Genomic DNA, 12,055 nt, shown 5'->3' on the forward strand with positions numbered 1-12,055 from the left:
ATGGATCGTAGTGAAAGAGAGGAAGATGAGGCGGTCGAAGAGCGTCTGCGAGGACATAAAGGTTCACCCTGAGGACAGCTCAGTGAGTCCTGTCCCGACATGCTCTTGTCAAAACAACATTTATTACTCAGACCGAAACCCGCAGATGTCCAAACAGCAGCGCTTTGATCCTGTGCTGCAGGGTGCTCACTATGAGGCTCGGAGCCCACAAGGGGTCCTTCTGACAGTGGTCTCAGTGATGACTTCACATCCATGTTGCTGAATGAAGCTGGACTCACTAAAGGCCGCCTTCACCTGTGCACTAGGCTTACCTGTGACTCGGAAACACCTGTGGCAGTTTTAGATGTTAATTCGTCATCCTGTTAAACTTTTCTCTAAATAAGCTCTGAGATCAGCAAACTCAAAGAAAGAAAGTCCCACTAACATTCAATATTAATATTCCTGAAAACATCTGCGTGCCTGAATTAGCGTGAACTGTACTGAGGACGAGCCAGGTGTGAGTCGCTGTGTGACAGACGCTGATAACTTCATGGTGTTGTCTCCTTTCCAAGGTCATTGTGACAAAACTGTGTAACCTTGAACCGACTCTGGTACAGGTAGACCCCTGGTTGCCTAGGTAACCATTCAACGTATTAACTACACACTCATGTCAGTCAACAGTATCCTTGTCTGGGTTATTTTGTCTGTTGTTGATGAAGGTTACTCACGTTTGGTCTGTTGTCCACTCACTGCTTTACACTTTCTCAGCATCCATTTGAAAACACAGTTTTATTTATACGGTTTTAATTCTGCACAACAGTCCTTCTGAAGGTTTCTGCTGCCCTGTAAAGTCCCTGCAACACCACAGCTGATTCACTCTGCCCCGAATCAGCTCGTTGCTTTATTAAATTCACAATCTGTTTCATTTTATAGTTAGCACAGTCTCACACTAAAGCTATAGGAACCATTTTTATCTGTTTTTATCATAATGATAAAATTATAACTGATGATGTGTACTTATAGTCGATATTGTGTGTTGCTGATTGAGAGCCTGCTCATTTAACCCCTGTCAGATCTTAAAGGGCCATTCCACCAGTTTGTTTCATACTGTTAAAGACATGAGTGTGGGTTTGATTTCAGAAAGAATCGAGAAACAGCAGAGTGTGAAGATCAGCTGCTTTAATGTGTCACTTCAACAGGTTCAGATCTCCTCAGTCAAACGTTGTTTGTTCTTCCAGGTTCAGGAAAAGGCAGTGGCTTTAACAGATAGAATAAATACTCCAAGTGCATACAGGTCATTATGATTTCTGATTGCAGAGTGTTTAAAAGTCTCTCACGTGAAAGTCTTTTCAGACGTTTTAGTTCTACTTTATTTATGGATATATATATATGTTTGGATCCAGCTTTCAGTCACATCTCAGGGTCTTCCTCGGCACACAGAGACACTTATAGTTCAGTTTTGATCTTTGACATCGCCCCTTTGTTGCAGCCCTCTGTTTTCAGATGCTCACAGAAATTTGTTCCAGTGAAACTAATAAAATGTTCTTAAAAATATGAAACATGATTAAATGGGTTTTGAAATAAAGGAAATCCAGTCCAACAAACAGTGCGACGTGTGTGCTGGTTATTCAGTAATGAATCTCAGTCTGCTGATGGAGCCAAATGTTCTCATTCTGACATGATGACTTCCTGTGCTCACTGCCAGTTTAATTCTGTGACTCTATATCTTACGTAGATGAGATGGGATCTATATAGGTTATACAATCTATGACTATCTCTGTGACATCAATGTGATGTCATATGATATTTAATGATAATTACAGATACAGAGTGTAGTCTCTTTCTCTCTCTGTTCCCTCTGCTCGTCTGATCACAATGGGAGGGAGGGCCTTTAGCTGCTCTGCCCCTCGACTTTGGAATTCCCTACCCCCGGACCTCAGAAATATTAGTTCATTCTCTCTTTTTAAGTCCACCCTCAAAACTCATCTGTTTAAAATTGCCTATTCTTAAATTTCTGTATGTTTTAACTTTTATCTTCTATTTTTACCATTGTGTATATTTCCAGTTTTTATCTGTTGTACAGTGTCCTTGGGTGCTTTGAAAGGCGCTATTTAAATAAAATGTATTATTATTATTATTATTATTATTATTAAAAAACCCAGCAGGAAACCAAGTGTTCAGAGCAGTGAGCTTAGCTTTAGACTGTTAGGCTCTGTTATTTGAAACTTTGGCCAAAGTTGATATGAAGACTATCCATCGAAATACAAATTTGTGTTTTGTGGTGAAAACATAAAACCTTCTGCTCAAATATGCTGTACAGTTTGTTGTGTCTTGACTAGATTTTGGAGATTACCACGAATCAGCGTGTCAGCCTGTTTCAGGAAATATCAGAAAGTTGAAAGATAATAAATAATATACACAGTATTTTAATGATTTATGCTGTTTTTCTTTTGTGAGAAGCACCTAAAGGGTGAGCTCCAGAAACACCAGCCCAGTAACAGGATACTGGTTGCAAATATTCCCATTTGCCTGAGTTCCTCCCCTGAACGTCTCCAGAGGTGATTCTCTGACGTCCGACGTGAAAAAGATCATCGTTTGATAAGTGAATTTTTCCAGAAAGTCTCTCAGGGACCAAAACCTGGATTCAGACTGATCCTCTTGGTACCTGAATGGTCCAGTGATACTAGCAGCCATAGGAAGTTTGCGGCAGTGGTAACAGTGATGGATGTATTGCTCCCTCAGTAGTCGTCGTAGCGGTACGTGTTGGGGTACGAGTAGCGGTAGTCGTAGCCGTCAGCCCGTTCGGTTTTGGTCTGAAGAGGCTCAGGCTGGAAAGATAGAGACTTGATGACTCCACCCGAATCCTCTGTCACCTTCACCTCGGTGGAGTATGAGGATGAGGAGGGGTCGTCTAGTAAGGAGGAGCAGCCAGGAAGGCCAGCAGGTTTGGAGGGAGTGCAGGGCTGGTAAGAGGGCAGGCCGACAGAGGGTTTGGGACACGACTGGTAAGGAGGGAGGGCAGCAGGAGGCTTCGGACACGGTTGATAGGAGACCTGAGGAGGAACACAGGAGGTGATAATGTGACAACGACATTATTTACAGGTGAAACAGATATTCAAGCTTCTATGTCAGCCAATTGTTTTCAGTTTACAGTGAAATACACAAGGTCAACCATGTGCAAGTCCAACTACAAAACACGTATCTCATACCTGACTCTTACGCATGTCTCCTGCAGGCTCTACAAGTTGAGACAAACCTCAGGTTTTGAGGGTTACTCACCTTGGTTGTCGTTGTGATGATGGTCTGCAGTGCTGCTGGTGAACCCGGGTTGTTGCTGGCATAACGGCAAGGGTACTCTGTGCTGTAGTAATGGTGGTTGTCACTGTAGGGGGCAGAGTTCTTCAGCAGTTCTTTCCATCCAGAAGGGGTCTTTGTCTGGGGGTCAAAGGAGGTAGAGGAGGAGGAGAGAGGAGCTGACGATGGAGACGAGGACGACGAGGAACCCAGGACCGGGGCCACTCTGCACAGAAACCAGAATCTGGTTTAAACCTGTGAAACTTTACATGTCATTTATGGTGCATTTTATTATTTTTACACTACCAGAAACTGTTTTGAGGAATATCTGAAGCTAACCTAGGGTCGCAAAGGTCAGAGGTCACAGGATATGAAGGTGAGGTCAGGTATCCTTGGAAGTCATATCCGGGCCTGCTCATATAAAGCCTGGGATTGGCTGGTTTCTGAAGTGTTGGTGTGCTCTCTCCCAGTGCATTGTGGGGGTTGTAGTAGGTTTCTGGGCTTTGGAATGCTGGGTAGTGCTGAGGGAAGTTTGGTTCAATGAAGGAAATCCTATCCGTTGGTTCAACGCAGGAGAGGAGCGCAGGGCCAAGAGCCTAAAGGGAAAATTACAGGGAAACAGTAAGTAAACAGCAGAGATGTGAACAAACAGTGGTTATTGTTTGTGGCTTATTGGTAGCAACCTGTGTTTCAATGAGTCGTCTCTTTGGTGTGAATGGAGGTGAGTTGACTCGTCTCTTTACTGAACTCCTTCTGGCTTCAGTCTCTGATTTGGACTCTGGTCTGGGATGATCATGAACGCCTTTTGCCTGGAGGACAATAATAGTAACATCAAATTCACAAAAATGTCATTTAGATAAATAGATACATAAATAAAAACACTGAATTTGATTTGTACCCTAATTTTGACAGTTGTAGTTTAAACCTGTTTAAAACTGTACCGAATAAAATATGATGGAAATCATTGTTTCATGATAAACAGAACAAAATCAACACATCAAAACTTAAATCTTTTTAAAGATGCAGCAATACATTTCAATAAAGTTGCAGTAAAGGTTGTGCAATAAACACCTGATGGACCAGCAACTATAGATAATTCAACAGTTCAAACCGAACATTGTTAGCGTTAGCGTGATCCGAGCCTTAATCCAAAGATTGATTTTTATCCTTCTCAATCATCCAGGTAAGGAAATCCCAGAAAACATTAAACATTTCTCTCACTGAAAATGCAGATAAACACAATTAACGTTGTGATTCTATCATCAGTGTTTCATCATTTGACAAAAGATTTTGGAGAATCTGAAAAAACTTGTAGACACGAAAAGGCTGCAGTGTTCAGAGGGTTGACGAAGACCCGATGATGCCCTTTGATAACTGCTTTATTCAAATGTGTTGCAGTTAGTTTTAAACCAAACACAAAATGAGCAAATATTTCTTATTAGCTATCATTTAAATATTTATTCATGTTTAAATATTTTAAATACAATTTTTTTTCACTGACAGTGTTACAGCTAGAAAACCAGTTGTGCTGATAATCAAATTGGGGCGATCGTGGCTCAAGAGTTGGCAGTTTGTCTTGCAATTGGAAGGTTGCCGGTTCGAGCCCCGGCTTGGACAGTCTTGGTCGTTGTGTCCCTGGGCAAGACACTTCACCTACTGGTGATTGTCAGAGGGGCCGATGGTGCGATATGGCAGCCTCGCTTCTGTCAGTCTGCCCCAGGACAGCTGTGGCTACAACTGTAGCTGCCTCCACCAGTGTGTGAATGTGAGAGTGAATGAATAGTGGAATTGTAAGCGCTTTGGGTGCCTAGAAAAGTGTTATATAAATGCAATCCATTATTATTAGTCAACCTGGAAGAAGATGGCCTTTCCATCGACTCTCCAGAAGTTGGTGACAGGGTAACCACTGTGACCACGGCATGGGAGCAGCTCCAGAGCAGCATTACAATTGGGACAAAGCTTCTCTGAAACACACAAGAAAAATAAACTGGTCAGGTGAACGTGAACACAGGTGAGGAAGTCCTGAGAAGTCTTTGGTCCAGGCTCTTCTTACTCTGCTGCTTCTGCCGGGCTTTGTCACAGATGGCAGGTCGAAGCTGAAGTCTGGATCCATCAGGCAGTGTGCAGCCTCGAGAACAAACCACCACACCTAAACACGATTTCTTCAAGATCTGACAGTTGTGGTTGTTGGTGTTTCTCATTGCCCAGCCAGACAGATGTCTCTGAGCATTCTTATCTTCAGCTGCAAAACAAAATCCACCAAACAGTGACTTTTAGACCACTGAGCAATTATATTTCCTAATTAAATCATTTCATGGTGTATATTTTAAAATGTATTCAACCAACTCCAACATCTCATTGGTTAGCCACAGCCAATCAAGACAGAAACAGCTTTAGTGAAGGTTACAAATGATCTTCTTATGGCCTCTGACAGTGGACTCATCTCTGTGCTTGTCCTGCTAGACCTCAGTGCAGCGTTCGATACTGTCGACCATAATATCCTATTAGAGCGATTAGAACATGCTGTAGGTATTACAGGTACTGTGCTGCAGTGGTTTGTATCATATCTATCTAATAGACTCCAGTTTGTGCATGTAAATAGAGAGTCCTCTTCACACACACTGAGGTTAATTATGGAGTTCCACAGGGTTCAGTGCTAGGACCAATTCTGTTTACATTATACATGCTTCCCTTAGGCAGCATCATTAGAAGACATAGCATACATTTACACTGCTATGCAGATGACACCCAGCTCTATCTGTCCATGAAGCCAGATAACACACACCAATTAGTTAAACTGCAGGAATGTCTTAAAGACATAAAGACCTGGATGGCCGCTAACTTTCTGCTTCTTAATTCAGATAAAACTGAGGTTATTGTACTCCGCCCTCAAAATCTTAGAAATATGGTATCTAAGCAGATTCTTACTCTGGATGGCATTACCTTGGCCTCCAGTAACACTGTGAGGAACCTTGGAGTCATTTTTGACCAGGACACGTCCTTCAATGCACATATTAAACAAATATGTAAGACTGCGTTCTTCCATTTGTGCAACATCTCTAAAGTTAGAAATATCCTGTCTCAGAGTGACGCTGAAAAACTAGTTCATGCATTTATTACTTCCAGGCTGGATGACTGTAATTCATTATTATCAGGATGTCCAAAAAACTCCCTAAAAAGCCTTCAGCTAATCCAAAATGCTGCAGCAAGAGTCCTGACAGGGACTAGAAAGAGAGAGCAGATTTCTCCTGTTTTGGCTTCCCTTCATTGACTCCCCGTTAAATCCTCACATTTTTAACATCCTGTTAAAAGGGAGTTTTTCCTTCCCATTGTCGCCAAAGTGCATGCGGTGTCCAACTCCAGGCCTCGAGGGCAGGTTTCAGATCTCACCCTGGGTCAACACACCTGAATCACATGATTAGGCCTCTGGAGAACTTCGAGACATGTTGAGGAGGTCATCTAGCCATTTAAATCGGCTGTGTTGGATCAAGGACACATCTAAAACCTGCAGGACAGTTGGACACCCTGCTGTGGGTCTCTACTCTACAACATAAAACTCATGAATTTGGGACTATATTGGTAAAAAAATTAACTAAACTGAACTAAAATGCTTTTTATTTACTTGTTGCCATGGTAAGTCGTGACTTTCTTTCTCTGGTCAGACATGCACTTAACTCAGCTGACTGAACAAACTCCTTTTATTATGTTTTGAGTAATTACCCAAACACTGCAGCATGTTTATGACATTTTAAAACAATTTCACAATAATAACTTGTACATATATATTTTGACATGTAATCATGCTCCCTAAAAGAAAATGACTGAGAAGGTCAAATAAAGTTTAAAAATGATTAAAGCTGAGTGGGAATCAACCTACAGGCTCATAAATCTTCACATCATGTCTTTTATGTTTGGACAGAATTTAAATAAACAAAAATTTAAAAAAATCTTAGCAACACGAAAAAGTTTCTCACCGCTGTAAATGTACCGAACGTAACCGTCTGTCCACTCCTGGAACGGGTCAAACTGCTTCGTGTCCTGCAGACAGACGAACACACACACGGGTAAGACTTTGAAGCTCTGACTCAATGCGCTTTATGTATTTATTGTTGCTGACATAATAATATAATATGATATAATAATGAAAATAAAGGCGAAATTATGAGTCAAAGGCCGCTACACAGGAATAGATTGCTGCAGTGATCGATCAGCTGATGACGGTGTGACGCACCGATGCCCTCACACTGAAACAGACCTGGGCTGTACCCCAATTCAGGGTCTAAAAGTACGCAGCCTCAACGGTCCTCAAGGGCCGCGTACTCAAAGACCGCTAAGGCCGGAAGTGCGAGGCTTGTGAAATGGGCGGTCTAGCCTCCATCGCGCTGCCCAGGTTGCCTAGCAACCATGATAGCTGGAAACGTGTAGTTGACAGAAATGAAGGAGAACATATTTTGTTCATTTGTTTGTTTGTTTCTACACGAGCTTTGTGTGATTTAATAAGTATCTGAGGCTGAGACCACAGGACTGTAAAACATGATTGTTGGGCTTCATATCTGTACTGAACAGTCATATAAGATTAGTTAGTAAATAACAATTAGTTAATGTTGTTCATGAGACTAAAGTCAGTGTAAATATAATATGGCCAATATTATAGTTATTATATTAATCATTATTAGTTATTACAGCAGTGAGTTTGAACTCTCAAATCAAATCACTTCTATTGTCACATCACATGTGCAGGTACACTGGTACAGCACATGTGAGTGAACTCTGTGTCAAACACTGAGCTTCAGTAAAGATTCAAGTTGAAGTCATTTATGTTTCCTATCACCTTAAATCTTCACTCAAAGACACTCAAGTATCTGTGACAGTGTGTATACAGATGTATCATATATGAGAGACAAATATTGTTCGTTTAATATGTTGGCATTACTAAATTTGGCTCAATGCTTACAAATATGTGTAAAAAGAAAATGTACGAGCTGTGGTAACTGTGTCTGATAGAATGAAGAGTAGACTGATATATGAAATATTCCTTTATTGGGTGAGAAAATCAGACCATGTCATAACTGCTGTAAGTCACACAGAATAGATATCAGAGCCTTAAACAGGCTGACTTCTGCTAAATGGGTCAAACTGGGCAGAAAGTCTACAAACACATAACATCCTTATAGAATATGATGTAACACATCCTGATCGGATACAGCCCTGAACGCTGTGTGAAATGTACGGTGGCCCCGAGAAAACACACGTGCTTACTGATGTTGGTAAATCTTTGTCTGATTCTGTGAATAGATGTGTGAGCGTTATCAGTAAAGTGTGAAAAGTTTATCTTTAACAAAGAAAAACGCCAGACTCACAGTCAGGAAACAGAAAAAACACTGAAAACGACCTTAAATTCATACAAACATTCAGTTACATCATTTCACTCAAACAAGGAACCGCACATTTTAAACTCGTTTTATTTCCACGTTACACTGGAGACACGTCTCGGCTCATCGCCGTGGTGGGAACACGTCGGTACCTACGCGGCTAATAGAGTAGACCTCGCATCACAGGACAGAAGCCAGCTCCAGTCTGACCAGCACCAACTTGCTGCTTATTATTGTCCTCACTGGGAGGGTTTCTTCAACAAAGTCTTCAGGTAGCAGCGACTTCACACCACGGCCCGTTCCACGGAGTTGCACTCGTGTTTAGTTTGAAACAGCGGCCGGTTTATATCTCCAGAATCCAGTCTTAGGACGTCCAGTCAGAGACATCAGAGGATCATAGTGGGCCAAACCCAGGAGACCAGAGACAAGAGCCCGGTACATGAACCAGCCCACGGCACTTTAAGCGGAGGAGCCCAGATTAAAAACGGCTGGTTCAGTGCGATCGTGGAAAATCCTCTGCACATATTTTCACGCAGCTCTCCAAAAAGCGATTCTTTGAATCACTTTGAGTTAAATGTAGATGACTAGTCAACGGTTTGTTTATTGAAATAATTACTGATTATTTATGTCTATTTATATCTATTAATGTCTCACACAAAGCACCGCAACAATTTCCTAATGTTGCAAATCTGCTCAACGTTTGGCAATAAAACTCTTGATTCTGATTCGTACAAACAAAAAAAATCATTTGACCCGATTCGTGAAATGTAATCTCATTACTTAAAATTATTTGGGCGTAAATATTTCTGGAGCAAATTTTGAATTTCTTGTCAGGCAGTGAATTAACAAACAACCAAACCCCGTTTCCACGTGACCCGAAACCATTCGGCAAACATTCTTACCCATGTCCACGTCCAGGATCATGACACGGAGCGTGGACAGTCGGCTGGGAGTCAGGCTGTGAAGCCAGATAAAGTCTAGTCCAGGCCGTGGCCCTCAGCGGCCTCTGAACCACACTATTTATCCTGCATCAGCTCCATCATTTGAATTCGATCTGAAAAATCAGCTCTGAGTGTAAAAGCTGTGTCCCGGATCGATCACAGATATCGATCAGCGTGGGAGCTGTGTGCGATGGGAGATGTGTGTTTGGTTTCACTGGAAACAAAAATATACAAACCAGTTTTTTCTGTTTGAGCAACAACAGAGCGGAGAGCCGAGTCAGCACGGGTCACACGAACCTTCACATAACCTTCAAACAACCTCCAGAAAAACAGAGTCAAAGAGCCGAGTCAGCGCGGGTCACACGGCGGCTTCACGTAACCTTCAAACAACCTCCACAAAACCTCTGACTCTGCACCGGTCTGTGGGAATGTGTGAAACTTTCACGCGTGACACATTCTCCTGATTCAAACCACTGAACTGAAGTAATAATACAAATATTATTTATTATCAATAATAATTATTGATTATTATTACCAAATTAATGAAAACGTGTTTGTGAAGGCTCCTCTGTTTGGATCTGCGCATGTCATGAAAAAAAATAAATAAATAAAAACGTGTCTGAAAAAACGCCTGCAGGAGAAACATGATTTTATTCAACGGACATTTTTCACAGTCATTACATTAAAAAGAACTGAAATATAATTTGTTCTGCTTGTTCTTAAATGTGGGGTTTTTCAGTCCGCTCTCTCTCTCACACACACACACACACACACACACTACAAATAAATGTCTTTATTTTTTATTAAATCCTCTGAACAGTTTGTTTAAATAAAGTTTTGTAGAATAAGATACTGGAGAACGTGTTTAATGATGTGAAAGTGACCGATTATCGATAACTGATCAATAATCCAATCAAACTTTCAAAGACTCGACCTGTGAATGTAAATAAAAACAGGTCGATGGTTTGATTATTGATCAAACACGTTCATGTGTTCCATACAAGGCAGAAAAATCCAGAAACTACAAACAAACATTTTCTCGATGCAGAACAGCTGATTTCAATATTGTGTTTTTATTTTGAAGCGCCTTGAGGCGACTTTTGTTGTGATTTGGCGCTATATAAATAAAATTTAATTGAATTGAATTTTGTAACCCTTTTAAACTTCGACCTCTGCCCTCCTCTAATTCCTCATGCACGACTGAGTGTTTGTAATGTCAGTTACTGCATCATATATTCATTATAGATTTTTAGTTAATTATCGATAATTACGTGCATCAGGAATGGACGTGGTTTCGCGCTGGGATGTGTCAAAGCTTCCATGTAAATCACACACTGGACCGTTTTCTTTAGACCATCTCACAAAATCAAAATAAATAAAATAAGAAACATTTATTGAGTTGCTCACTTTGATTTCTGTAGACTTATAAATTCAAATAATGTTATAATATAATAAGCAGTGTGTACGCTCTTATTAATGAACGAATTCCTTTTTATTGTGACACTTATATGTGTGTAAATATTCTGCATGAACGAGTTATTTTTCAGATATTTGTTTAGTTTTCAAAAGCTTATTTTTAAACGTGGATATTTGGGTTTGTCACTGTGTGTTCGCTCACACTCTCAGACCTGCTGCTCTTTCACATTTTTATTTTATTTATTTCTTTTTTTTTCGTTTCATTTTCTCGAAAGCAAAAAATCTAACTAAATTCAAACACTTTTTTTTTTATTTAATTTGAGCTCCAGATGTGACGACAATTCTCCAGAGGTGGCCTGTAATTCTAAAACAAACTCGGATTATTTCTATGCAAATTAAAAACATCTGACTTTAATTTTATTTTCGTGTTTTGCTTTTTCTGTTTGTTTCTTCTTGCCGCGTTTGTGCTCGGAGCGGATCAAACTGTGATCACTGATGAACAAACGTCTCCGGCCCTGACTCCCTGCTTCTCCAGACTCCGTTCATTGTCTGCCTAATTTAAGCTTCCTTCTTATTTCCTCTCAATCTTTTTTTATTGATTACATTTAAAATCAATAAAGGATGACTGGGATCACGTGGTACCTGGGGCAGCTTGGGGTCATTGATGTCCCACGTTAACTTCATCCCGACGGAACACACGCAGTCCGCCTCCTCGCGCTCCTCGGCACGGGACATCCTCCTGCCGCTGGCGGGCCTGACCCTGTCCTCTTCGGCTCTCCGATGGTTCTTTCGAAATCAAAGAATTAGAATCTGAGCCAAATTAAAAGTTTTCAAACCTCTTTTCAAACCGGAAGTCCGCAGGTGAAATAAAACATTCAAAATGATCCGCGTGACTCCGGACAGCGCGTGCAGCTCTGTAGAGGACTCAGGTAGAAGTGAGAGGACAGGTGAGAGAGTCGCGAGCCTGCGGAGGGAAGAGGGAGCGGGAGGGGGTGTGTACAGGTGAGAGAGGAAGAAAAACTAAAAATACAAACGAGACAAAAACAAGTGTGC

At 41.2% G+C, this 12,055-nt stretch overlaps 1 protein-coding gene across 2 annotated transcripts; it reads right to left on the minus strand.

Moving 5' to 3' along the window:
* Nucleotides 1-1,141: 1,141 nt before the first annotated feature.
* gcm2 (glial cells missing transcription factor 2) lies at nucleotides 1,142-11,953 on the minus strand. Of its 2 annotated transcripts, none has more exons than XM_026180523.2 (8): nucleotides 11,645-11,953; nucleotides 7,248-7,311; nucleotides 5,327-5,515; nucleotides 5,125-5,237; nucleotides 3,957-4,082; nucleotides 3,613-3,869; nucleotides 3,259-3,499; nucleotides 1,142-3,032 (listed from the first exon to the last, which is right to left on the minus strand). In XM_026180523.2, the coding sequence occupies exons 1-8, from the start codon at nucleotides 11,735-11,737 to the stop codon at nucleotides 2,718-2,720; spliced, it is 1,398 nt and encodes a 465-aa protein (XP_026036308.1). In that variant the 5' UTR covers nucleotides 11,738-11,953; the 3' UTR covers nucleotides 1,142-2,717. The 2 variants fall into 2 exon arrangements, with proteins under 2 accessions (XP_026036308.1, XP_080163046.1); XM_080306920.1 differs by having other exon boundaries at nucleotides 9,548-11,951.
* Nucleotides 11,954-12,055: the final 102 nt, after the last annotated feature.

Source organism: Astatotilapia calliptera, chromosome 9 (genome assembly GCF_964374335.1).
Source record: "Astatotilapia calliptera chromosome 9, fAstCal68.1, whole genome shotgun sequence".
NCBI classification, from domain to species: Eukaryota; Metazoa; Chordata; class Actinopteri; order Cichliformes; family Cichlidae; genus Astatotilapia; species Astatotilapia calliptera.